The 13,137-nt window shown below is 44.0% G+C and overlaps 1 protein-coding gene across 1 annotated transcript; it reads left to right on the forward strand.

The window, feature by feature from the left end:
• Positions 1-2,349: 2,349 nt before the first annotated feature.
• Positions 2,350-8,413, forward strand: LOC135934210 (uncharacterized). The gene is made up of 3 exons (XM_065475795.1): positions 2,350-2,574; positions 5,191-5,276; positions 5,915-8,413. The coding sequence occupies exons 1-3, from the start codon at positions 2,554-2,556 to the stop codon at positions 7,287-7,289; spliced, it is 1,482 nt and encodes a 493-aa protein (XP_065331867.1). The 5' UTR covers positions 2,350-2,553; the 3' UTR covers positions 7,290-8,413.
• Positions 8,414-13,137: the final 4,724 nt, after the last annotated feature.

Raw genomic sequence — 13,137 nt, forward strand, 5'->3', positions numbered from 1 at the left:
GTAGACAACGATCGTTTTCTTCCTTAAATTCTGCGCCGTAAAATGCTCACGCAAAAATGTTATTAGTAATAAGCGTGTTGTAATATGATAATTTTATCTGTCGCCTGTCCGCCGTATTACAGACGCGGCCGACATGCTATAATTAAAATGCAAATTTCCAATTATTTTTCGAATGAGCCGTGTAGAAGCGGCGTCTCGAATTTGCGATTGTATGCGTGCCGCGCATCCTGTATATTTAAAATTCCGTGATGCAGAATCCGGGAAAATGTTGTTTGCTTTTATGATCTCGGGCAGCAACAAGGAAAGGCAAAGGCAATTACTGTAATTGTCAAGATTAATGGCATTGACGCGGAGATGCTCATCCCGACGGCCAAAGTCGAACGAAAATCGTTCGTCCGCGGCAAAACTTTGGGACTTTCATTTTTAGCTCGTGCTCTTCATAAAAGATCGAAAATTTTGTCATATCTGATGGTTATCATCAGAGAAGTAGAAAATGACGGCGCGCGCCCAAGCGTCGGCGATTGCGACGAAAGTGAACGTGATTTCCTACGCCGCTTTGGAGGAAATGAGTTCGTGGGTGCGTGAGATGGCATTCGTGTTGGACACGTCTCTCGGACGGTCACTTTCCCTCTGACCCACGCTGCTCTCAGGAAGCTAATTGCTAGAGCACAATGTCGAATTGGCTCTAAAACGAACTCACAGACTCGCAATTAAAAATGCCGACCACTCGTCGTGAAACAAATAATCATGTCACTTCCTGGCTCGCAAAACAAAGTTAACCGAAGCATATTTCAAAATTTATGCGACACTTTTTGCATTTAGAACAAAACGAATGAATTTTCAGGAAGAGTCGGTGTTGCAATAGCAGCAAATAGACATTCTTTCTGGCGTCATTAACATAATCAAATAATGCATAATGAATTAACAATGGACACTATGGAATGAATACCGCACCAAAAGTGACACACTTCAGTGTTGTGATTGATCAGTCCGTGCTTGAATTTGAATCAAGAAGAATGTTATTCAGGCCTCATTCAGTTTTCATTCTTCTTGCATTTTCCAGTTCGCATTTCTGAGAACCACGATTGGACTTTCATTCTGATGCAAAATCCCGTTGCAAGCAACGCCGCGATAACAAATAAATTTCACGAGATGAATGTGAGAATGATTGCAGAGATGCGGCTGTGAGAATTTGCTTGGCTCCTCTTTTTGTTGGCAAATCAGCCTTCACCAAGCCCGACATGCCTGCGTCGTGCCGTAAAGGGGCGTTCAGAAAAAAGGCAATTTCAACCTGGACAACCGGCCGGTGTGTGCTGGCATAATGAAATGCACGAGAGGGAAAGAACAATCTTCTGCCCGAGGAGACACTTTGATAAAAAGCACTGACCCCGCAGCATCCACGACAAAGCGCGCTGGACTAAACAATCGTGCTGAGAACAACTCACGATGGCAATTTCGATTTTCTTTGGCGAGCACCTGCGCTGGAGAACATCCACTCTCAGTGTCAATGATCCGAAAATAACTACAAAGCTGGAGCTGAATAATAATATCTCAAAGTTGTAAAGCATAACACCCAATCTATTTTTTTGCTGTTGATTTACCATTTAATCTCAAAAATAAAATGTTCTCAGATTGTAGAGCTATACAAAAATAACGATGTATGATACAGTTATTGTTTTTGAAATGGTTTCATTAGTTTGCAAAACGAGTTTAAACGAAAATGCTCCATAGTCTTAAAACAGACTGTTCGATTTGAACAAGCACTCTGGTTTAACAATGATTAAAAGGTAATTTTAAAAACTTTGATGTTTTGTAATTGAAGTATACAAAATGAAAGTTCACAAAATTGGATTAAATAAATGTAAAAGAATGCATTAATAAAAAAATGTTATTGCATCTAGATCACATTAGATAAAGAATTGAAAAAATGTAACACATAGCGTCTTTTTTAAATGACAATGAAATTAAATTTTGAATGGGCAAATTGATAAATTTTTACAGTTGCAAAAAAAGATGAAAATACTCTACGACCAAATATAATTATTAAAATTTGAACAATTGTTTGAAAAGAACTTGCTATAAATTTATTTGATTTTCTTTTTTGGCATTGAAGTCTCCACGTGCTTTTTATTTAAAAAGATCTTATATCAATTTGGAAATATTAGAAATTAATATGTGTCAACTCGAAGCAATTATGCGCTGTTAACAAACAACACGGAGGGTTGTGCCAAAATTGCACACAGTCACCGCTGCGCCTATTAGAGGTGCTGGCGTCAAATAAAATGAAAGCAATTCCCCCTAATTACCCTTTTCACCTGCTGTTTGTTCTGTATCATCAGGTAGGGACCATCAAGGTGGAGGGAAGGCCACATAAGCTGACGCCCTCAGGGAATTGGCTCATTCTACCTCAACACTTCTTTGCGCTTCTTGGAGGACAGGTTTGAAGAGCTCACACTCGGCGGTGCTCGACTCGACTCGCACGCACAGGAGGCAACAACACACCACACACACACTCTCGACTCAGCGTTTACATTGCAGACCCTTGCTGCAGTCATGAGGACGACTTCTATTTTGGTGAGCACTTGTTTCTCATTGTTAATTATTTTGCTCCTTTATAAATTGAAATAATCTAATAACGACTGTCTTCTGCCTTTAAATTTTTATTTTTGTTTAAACCAACACCAACAACAAGAAGAGTACTTAATTTATTCTATATTTAAAGCGTCGGGGTTTCTCGTGGTTGTTTTGTTTTGTCTGCAGAGTTTACACAAACAATTATCTACAATTAGCTGCTTTTAAATTTACACTGCAGATCAATTTCGCTCTGTCTGCTAAGCGGCAAACAGGTTTCGCCGGCAAAGGTGTCTTTTTATTCGATCCTCGTTTTTACATTTGAATTCCGGCGTCTGCACGCTCGACCAGAACAAAGCCTTTCGGAGTTTTAATTGCAGATAACCATCTCCGATTTCGGTTGCAATTTACGAGCGCTTTGTTTCATTTCCCGGCTCCACAGAGCACACGTACGCAGACGCTTAATGCTTGAAAGCCGATGATTGATGGCGCTAGAGCGCACGGATTAAAAAGGTTCTACCCATAATTCTTTCACCTGCAGCAAAGTGCTCCACCCTGTTGCGCGTATAAAATCGAATTCAAGGCAGTCCACTCATCAAGGGGAAAAGAGAACTCTATTAAGAGTTCCTTGCACGTTTCAAAATGAGATTTTCGTATTTCCTTCTCGGCACATTTTGGCTCGGAATTTTAGGAGGAAGCCGTCATTCTCGTTCGGGCCAGAGCGAACAGAAAATTAATGTAGATTACGCGCGCGCCTCACAACAGCAAAAGTGATGCAGCAGCTTATTGTCTGTCAGCAGAGGTGTATACCGTTGTATTTAGCAGCAAATTAGCTCATTTCATGGCCACTCCAGGTCATTCAATGGAGACACGCGGCAATCCTCTGTTTCATTCTTCTCGCGGTGACACTGCCTTGGCGGTGGCGGAAATAAATCAGAGTCAATCTCCAGATCGAGATGTTTGTTTTTCAAGGGGAAAGAGTTATTTATTGTTTTCTAATCAATCACATACAAAAAAGGAAAGTAGATAATAATAAGGTATATATATTTAAAAAAAATATAATTTGGTCGGTTCATTAACTGAAATCTCCTCCTGGACAATATCTAATTTCAAATTTTGAAATTTATTTTGAGCATTCCTGTGGAAATCGACCAATTTTTGGCGAAGCGTTTTTTTTTAGAATGATATATTTCCTTTTGAAATATCGAGTTTACAAATGATACAAAATAATGGCATTTTAGCGATCAAATTAGAAAGATATTTGGTGACAGATAATTTTTCAATTCAGTCGGAAATTATTCAAACTTTGTTTAAAAATTGGAGGACATACAAAAAGTATATTATACATTGCAAAACTTCGATAAAAATATTTATCCTAAATCAACAAAATTAAAATTTCTCCTTTGAATGTAATAGTAATTTTAGGTTACGGTGATTTCTTTTTGCCTTCCAACCCTTCCAAGAACTTTTAATGCAGTTGCACATTTTACTAGTCGGTTGGTGTGTTGACGAGTTGTTCAAGCCAGTATTGCTTTCAATGTTTTTGGGTGGTAAAATGCGGTTTGCTGGGTAGTAACCGCAGTAGTAACGAGAGACACCCGGGTATGTGAAGGACGATGAAACAGGATTCAAAGTATTTGGTCAGCTGGGATGCTGTGGAAAACTTGAATGCTGTATAAATACACGGCACTCAAAGAGGCATTATATTTTACTCTCGCGGCGGTGGCGGCGCATTCTTTGGTTACTCCAGCGCAGAAAGAAGTAAAAACGTGCCTCATATTTTTTTCTCGTAAACTTCGTTGCGTGCTGCCAGATTGCGCAATTAATTTTGGCGAGTGTAAAATTGCAGACGTGTCGGGCTGGGCTCTTATCGCACCAAGCCGCTTAAATTCGAGCTGTCGCCAGCTTTTCCTGAAATATCACACGCGCGTTTCGATTCTGGGCAGGCGTTTGAATCGCGCACTCCAGTGGAACAGAAACCAAAACGCGCGTATTACATAAACGACACGGTTGGCACTTTAATGAGGCGCCGCCGGACCTCTGCCAAGTGAAGGTGTACTGGCTTTCTGATAAGGAAACAAATAGAACACGCAGTTGCATAAGTTTGGCCCAGTCTAGTGCGAAGCTGGACGCGAAAGTGTCACAAAACCAAGTGACTAATGCGACTTATTTGCCAAAATTTTAAATAGGCCGTTTTCGCGAAGCGATGCGTTTCGAGCACTTGGATAATAAATTCTCGAAGCATATGACGGATGATTATGCGACATGGCAATGCACCAAAAAATGCATAGACGCTCCTTTGACGGGGGGAATACCATATGGAAATGCGATTGAACCTGAGTTTTTTCACGCTCTAAATAAAGCCGTAACATTTTACAACTCTTTCCCACTCCCTCGGTCGTGGGTTATTGACAGAGGAGAAGGTTTATTCGAATTCACAGCTTGTATTCTGCACGTTGCTTAATTTTCCTTACAAAAGTTGTCAATTTCAACACGTTGTTTTACGTTGTTTGCCCGTTATTAGTGGCATTTTCCAAGCAGAATTTTGTATTAACATAATAAAACAATGCATCGCAGGTGACGTACGTACGCAGGACTCATTTTACAAAATGTTCGCAGGCATGTGCCATTGTCGCCGCGGTGCTCATTTCGGATGCAGCGCACGCCAGACCTTCTCCTGAGGCTGCCCTATCTGGCGGATACAGGTGAGATTTAAGTTCACCCATCACCGTGGGCTTGAACTCCATTAAACTCGAACATCAACACACCAGTTCAAACCAAAATCATTTATGCTATGTGCGCATGGTGAGAGAATGAATGCTGAGTAGGTCTGTGATGGTTCGAATGGGGCACGAGGTCGCTGCTCTTTTAATGACTATATCGACTCTTTCACGCAAACACAACTTATTTGGAATTTATTTCCACTTTTTATTTTTCATTTTGGACTTATTTCACACATTTGGTGGCATGGACACACAGTTTTAATAATTTTTTGCTTTTTATCAAATTATGGCTGGGAATTGGTTTGGAATTAATTTTTAAAAGTTTGGAATTTGAATTTAAACCAACATAACTATTAACTACCATAAATGAGTGACAAATAAAGCGGGGCAATTTGTATTGAAAATTATGTTGTTTCCACGACAATGACTATTTGCACCATACTTAAGAGAAAAATTAGTTCACGCACCGCACACCGACGCTCAGCACACGTTTCTATCTACGCCTACCCTCTTAGGTAAGACTCTCCAAAGATGGAAAAGCGACCTCGAGTGATGTGAGATATGCTTGGAGGTGACTTCTGCACCGACTCGCTGACGTTAAAACCTCCTATAAATTGCAGCTACAACCCTCCAAGTGGCCCGCGTCTCAACTACCTGCCCCAGAGGCGGGCCCCTGAATACCGAGCCAAGGCAGCCGAAGTCACCATCGAGCGTGTTCCCATGCGTCTGGTCCACCAGAGCATCGAGCAGCACCACCGCCCGCACTACCACATCCACCCCAGCGGCCCGGCGCGCCGAGGCCCCTTCAGCTTCCCCACGGGCCGCCACTATGAGCCAAACCAGCGCTTCCTCTTCCCCTCGGCCGCGGCGTCGCAGCAGATCCAGCGCAACAACGACGTGTTCCCCAGAAACAACCAGCACTTCGCTCAGCTGAGGATCGACTCCGAGATGAGGCCCCCTGCGCACTCCACCCCGTCCTACGGCTACAACTATGACCGGCCAGCCGTTACCCTGACCACGACCACCAGCACCACCACCGAGGCCGCCCCAGTGTCGACGACCACTGCCGAGGCGACGACAGAGGTACCCGAGCACGAGAAGCCGCGCATCACTATCGCCATCAGCAAGTCCACCGTCATCCACACCGGCAAGGGCAGCTATGAGATCGACGAGAAGACCGGCAAGCCGAAGCCGATCGTGGCCGAGGCGCACAGCTTCGCCATCGACGACCCCGCCGGCACCAACAAGTCGGAGCCGACCGACCACCTGGCCGGCGAGGGCACCGGAAACTTCCCCGTCATCACCAGAGGCACGCCGCCGCAGGACGAGGAGCCCATAACCGAGAGCGACGAGCCCATCAGCGAGGAGCCAGCGACGACCACCGAAAACGCCGAAGCCGACGCCACCACCCCCAGCCCCGCGGCGCCGCCGACCGACGCGTCTCCCTACTCGACCTCGTGGCCGCCCGTGGGGCAGCACTCCTACTCGGTGATCGCCCCCGGCCAGGCGCAATTCGTGTCCCTGGGACACGTCGACCCCGGGGTCGTCGCCCTGTCGCAGAACAATTTGGTTCCGGCCTACATCCAGCCCGAAATCGCGCACCCGACCTACAGCAGCGCCTACCACCCGTTCGCCCCTGCAGCTACCTTCTACTACCAGCCCCTGTTCGGGCCGTACACCAACCTGATTGAGTACGCGCCTCCCCAGGAACTATGCAAGGTCGCCGAGCCGGTGGGCAAAGCCGCTGTTGAGGCGCCCGCGCTGGTCAAGGCGAATAGACTAGTCATCACCAAGGGTGGCATCGCTATCGCGGGTCCCGGCGGCTTCGCTGACTCCGGAGAGGGTGGCACCTCCATCGTTGGCCCTGGCGGCACCGCTTACTCCAGTCCGAACGGCGTTTCTGTTGTCGGTCCCGGTGGCAAGGTGGTGCACCAGGCGGACGGCACGGAAAGAATCCTCGCTAAAGGCCCCATCGTGTACTACCACCACGCCTAAAGTTGTTAACCAACACATTAACAGACTTGTTGGTGATTCAACCTATTTTGTTTTTACTGCGGCATCTTGCTTATTGTTAGTTAATTAATTATATAGCTCTCTGCGAGAATGTTGAATTTGTTACCGTTTTTAAATAATTATGTAACAATAAATTGTTAATTTATATAATGGAAAATTGGCAAAACCCTTGTATTTCTTTTTTTATTTTCTTTTGTCTTAATGAGATGAAGTCCGTGCCCTTTCGCAGTGCCTTTTTTCTTTAGATGTTATTTAAGTCTAATTTGTTTTATTTTTAACATTTCTTCGATTTCTTCTTTAAAATAATATGCGTTTTAATAAATAACATGCTCTGCCAATTTGCCACAGTTAAAACTAACAATTCATCGTTGCAGTCACATTTTCAGAAATTGCATTTTTCACAAAAACCGTCAGGAATTCTCTCGCGGGTGTCAAATTTCTGTCACACAGCACAGGAGCAAGCTGCCTCATAAATTTTAAGTTTTATCTGCGTGAATACCCGTGCCTTTTCCAAGAAATACCGTCACATTTTATATCATAATCCCCAAGCAACAGCATTTGACTAAGTTATTTTACATCAACTCAACTCTTGTAAATCTGTACATTTTATCAGATCGCAATTTAAAAAGTTTTAACGCTCGAACGCCCCTTCATTATGAAACATTTTATTACTCAGTGCAACAAAGAGCCCTTCATTTCACATTTGCATGTCTTAGTCGCCTCGATTACCAGCAAAAACTTGCCGAGCATGTTAATGCAAACACAACATCTCCCCGTGATCTTGATACAGGATGGTTCACATTAATCTCTTGAGGCGATCCGAGCATTTGAGATCTTTTAATTTGAAGTGACGCCGCCAGTTTTGAGCTGGCTGCATCATTAATCAAGCGTTCTTCACTTTAGTAGCTTGACTCTTGCGCGTTTACAAACGAGAGTTGCAAATGAACAAAATATATTTTATGCGTATCTGTATACATACACTAATTAAAATAACTGTTCTCCAGAGTAGGAAATTGATGGATATAATTTTATCATGTGATCATTGTATATTTTATCATTAGCATGTAATGCAGTTGAGGAAACTCGCAATAAAAGAGTAAAATTTATGTAGTGATTTATTTGCCAATTCCATCGATTTGTCTCTCTGCGCTGCCAACGAATGTGAGACAATCGCGTCGTTGCGCAAAATAAATGCGTGTTTGAGCATTTGAATCGATCATTTACATACGAGAAGAGACTCTTCCTTTTTAATCAATGTAGCGAACGTAGCAAATATAACGCATTTTACATCGCATCAGCGCATATTATGTGTAATTTTCAGTAAAACAAAATCATCCTCCTTTGAACCATTAATTGATTTCCTTTAGCAGAGAATAACATGAGAAAATCAGGTGAATAATACTTCAATATTTTATATATAATTAACTGTCCAATTATTGTGTTGCATTTGCTTAGTTGTAAGCACAGCTTCATGTCTCAAAACATTTCATTTCATTTTACGAGTTGCCATGTTTGTAAATCATTATGATAATTTCAAACGACACTTGGCACCACTCGCAGGAAAATATCACTGATTCAATAGCACGTAATCACAAATAATAATATAAATGACGTATCTTAAATCGTTTGAAGTGTATAAATTGAAAGTTAAACACTGGACATATATTTTTTATTTTTCAGATTGAGTGCACGAGCTGCAAGATACCATTGCATAATTGTCTTGGAATGCAAAAAGTAGAAAATTTAAAGTAGAAGTAACATACATTGCTTGTCGCATGATGATCTAGTTTGTAGACCTTGGCATTCTTGGTGTTGAATGCGTTTAACCCGTCCACTGCCTGCCCATTATACCCTCCCTGACTGACCTCCACTGAACGCAGTTTTGATCCCCGTATAGATCCGACGCCGCGGTGCAAGCGCCCTCATCCAAACTCAGCAGGCCGCAGCACCGCGAAGCCGACCAGGAATTGGTCGAAAACGACGAAGATTCAAAGCCCTATGGCGCCCTCAAGAAGGCCCCCAAGCCGGAAAAGTTGGAAAACGAAGCGCCGGACGATGACGAGCTGGAAGTCGCGCAGGGCAGCCAGGAAAGCGAGGGTGACTTGGAGCCCTACGGGGCCCTGAAGCAGAAGAAAGAAATGGAAGCCTCTCTGCAGCCATACGGCGCACTGAAAATCGCAGTGGCGGAGGAGCCCTGGGGTGCCCTCAAGGTGTCCATCGCCATCGCCGAGAGGGAGAGGAAAGAGTCGGAGCGGCTGCTCGTCGACCGGCAGAGCATCGAAATCGCCGCCACCCCCGAACCGGACACGGACGTCGTCAACGTGGAGGCCCCCAAGGAAGACAGCTCGAAGGAGGCCGAAGCCAGGGCGCCGACCACCCTCGTGCTCAGGCCGTACGCCAAGGCAGTGGCCGGGGCGGGAGGAACGGCCATCGCGGCCCCCCAGTCGCTGGCGGTCACCTCCAACCCCGGCGACGTGGTTATATTCGAGCCGGAAACCATCGCCCTGGCTGGCCCCGGGGGCAGGGCGGTGGCGAAAGCAACCTTGATCATCGAGTCTGAGCCCAACTATAAGCTCAATTAAATTTCGGCACCCTGCGCATATTATGCTCGTCGCGACCAAATACGAATTACACTGCTGATGATGATTATGATAATGTTGAGTGAATGATGAATGTGATTATAATATTTTCCGCCCTGAGATGGAATGTCTATCCCTTGAGTAGTTGAACCGGTTTTCACACCTTGGTTGTCGTGAATAGCGCTCGTGTATTTTAAAAATAAAATATCTGCTACGCCTCACCTTTCAGAATTGTATCACGCGTGTCTGTTTTGTTTGCACTTCATCACACACACACACACTTGCTGCAGCTAATGTTTCGCTTTATTTTTTTCGCTTACTAACCTCTCCACGTAGCCAAAACAATTTTTTGGTTTTCCAGCTGATCACTTTGCCCAGTGCAGAGTTAGTCAAGGAGAGGACACTCGACTTTTTAATATTCTTTTCCTCCGTCATTGTTTGGCAATAAAAACTCGGAGCCTCGCTCCCCACAAGGTCACCTTGCATTAATATAAATCGCTGCTGTAATTTAAAAGACCGTAGGGAGGCTCACAACTCATCCACGTTTAGCACAAATAAAAGCATATAAAAACCCAGTAACAGCAATAAACTGAAAACTCGTGTCAAAATCTACAGAGGCGGCCGCCAGTACTTCTACTACCCACTCACCGTCTCGAGCGCGCCTGTGGGCCAACCAATCTTCTTGTACCCCGCAGAGCCACCTCAGGGAGGCCAGCAGCCGCCCGGCGAGGACCTTGAGTCGACCGAGATCCGCCCGCCGCCCCCGGGGGCCTCCGTGGCCGAGGCACAGCCCGTAGGGATCGCCATCGCGGGGCCCGGCGGCGTGGCCTCCGCCCAGCCCATCGGCCAAGCTATCGTGGGCCCCGGCGGGCTGGCCATCGCCCGTCCCATCGGCACCGCCGTGGCCGGCGTGCCTGGTGTCAGCGGCGTCCCCGGCTCCTCCGGCGGCCCGCCCACCATCGAGGCCGAGGAGCCGCCCAAGATCACCATCTACTACACGCCGGGACTGCACCCCTACTACGTGCTGGGCAGCCGCCACTGAGATGCACGCGACCTCTACAGGGTCCAACGGGGGTTGCTTCTTTTCTAATCAAAACTTGGTGACTGAGAATCAAATTATTTATCCTGCTGATACTCTCTATTTTCACGAGATTTTTAATTTATTTTACACGTTCGAATAAACCTTGACTTGCATTTTCATTCGTTTTTGCTTTAAATTTCTTGTTGCTCTTTAAAAGAGGCAGCTGCAACCCGTCTGATTGAGGTGATCTGTATTTCAGAAAGTAAAAAAAATAACAGTCGAGATAGAGAGCGTTTCTAAGAGATGTCATGAAAGTGGAGCTTCCCTTAATCTCTAAGGAATATTAAAATGTCATTCAATCCTGAGAAAACCAACTTATGATATGAACTTGGTGGATTTATCAAAATAAATATTCTAGAAGGTTATATTCCCAGAATCAAATTCAAATTCAAACCAAAATTAAAAATGGTTAGGGCAGATTTATTTATCTGTGAATAATTATAAAGAGACAAGCTCCTATTTTTATAAACTGACTTGGCTGTGTTTCTTTTACCTCTCTTTTCTTAGCTAGCGCATTAATAGATAAATTCCATTGCACAAAACGATAAATAAAACTTGACACAGCTTTTATCATCAAGACAGGACGAAAAATATTTTGCCCAGCATGCAGAATGTGTAAGCACAGGTTGATTTCGGCGTGAAGCGGACGCTCGTCACGAGATTGGCAGGTTGTCCCTTTGGCAATTACTCTTTTTAGGACAACAAGGTCACGTTACGAACCAGAAGATTCAGCGTGATGCAGTGGCGCAGAAGATGCTGTTATGTCATTTACATCCAATCGAACTCGTGCAACACTTGCTGCACAATGGGCTGGCAAAAGAGGAACAGCACGAACCTACATCATTTAATGTATTACACAATAGACATTTCCATACCGTATTACATTTCTTTATATGTTGATCTCATCTGCCTCGGTCCTGAAAAAAAATTTGAAAAGGTTGAAATTCCCCACGCCTTGCTCTCGTCTATAAGCACACACATTCTGAACTGAATGGTCGCAATCAGACCTGTTGCTTCCAACGGAGCCAGCATCACTATTATGTAATGACAATAATGGCTTTATCATCTCTTCTTCGGTGGTTATTTCTGGCGCACCGCCTTTTTGCTCACTCATCGCTAGGTGGTCCCTCGACGCACAAAGACTTATTCAATCAAGACTAACACTCGGGAATTATCTCTCCACGGCGGCAATGTGTGGCCCGTGAAATTATTTAATTTGCCTTGCAGCCTGCTATTGATAAACAACCGTGTTATTAAAACGCGTCATTCAGTCATTATACATACAGCTCCGTGTGTGATTGTACAGTCCAAAGCCAAGTGGATTAAACGAAATGAACCTCAGCGGTATCATTTTTGCGGATTTTAAGTTCAACCTAGGCCACCCAATGATGCAGAATTACGTTTCGTAGCAAGCACCTCGCCCTGACCTTACTAGCTAATTAATATCAGCAATATACGAAAACGAAGAAGACAGTCATTTACCATCAGAAGAGGATTATCATGATAACTTAGTTAAATTTAATGAAACCCGTGACGAAATTGGGAACAACGATTTAATTTCTTTACGATTACCAAACACAACATAGTAGAGGAGGAGGAATAAGGTTGATTCACTAATTTTCTTGTAGTTTGAAAAAGCAGAGTTAAAAATAAGTTAAATAAATTTTATAAATTATATTTTTTGGCAATATAAGGCAATTAATGATTGAAAATAAATACTTTTTAAATTTATTAAGTGTGTATTTGATTAAAAAATGTAAAAATAAAACACAAACTGCATTATGAAAAATAGCAATATGGAGTTAATTTTGGTCTTGCGTAGCAAAATATTATCGAAGAGGCTGCTGCTTGCATAAACGGAGACAATTAAAGGTAGGCGTTCTGGAAAGGGAAGCGAATCACAGAATTCCTTCTTTTGTTCCCACGAACGAGATTTGTAGCGACGTTTGTCAGGTAGACACGTTTTGTGTGCATCGCAAATGGAAAAAAGCAGCTTTTCTAGCAAAGGTCAAAGCAGAGATGTAAAAATTGAAACTCGATCCGAGTGGCGTGTAACTAACCGTCGCTCTTTGTTGGAATTGGCACTGGCGTTAATTCGATTGCGGTAAATCGGCGATGCAGCTGCTTGGCTGAAATTTAATTTTGGCACACACGCCGGCAAATTACACGC

The sequence above is a fragment of the Cloeon dipterum genome, chromosome 1 (genome assembly GCF_949628265.1).
Source record: "Cloeon dipterum chromosome 1, ieCloDipt1.1, whole genome shotgun sequence".
NCBI classification, from domain to species: Eukaryota; Metazoa; Arthropoda; class Insecta; order Ephemeroptera; family Baetidae; genus Cloeon; species Cloeon dipterum.

Bases quoted from the DNA above. Each gene is read 5' to 3' on its own strand.
- LOC135934210 (XM_065475795.1), top strand. From the start codon at position 2,554: ATGAGGACGACTTCTATTTTG. The intron at 2,575-5,190 runs GTGAGCACTTGT...AAATGTTCGCAG, and splicing joins TGAGGACGACTTCTATTTTG to GCATGTGCCATTGTCGCCGC. The intron at 5,277-5,914 runs GTGAGATTTAAG...TATAAATTGCAG, and splicing joins GCCCTATCTGGCGGATACAG to CTACAACCCTCCAAGTGGCC.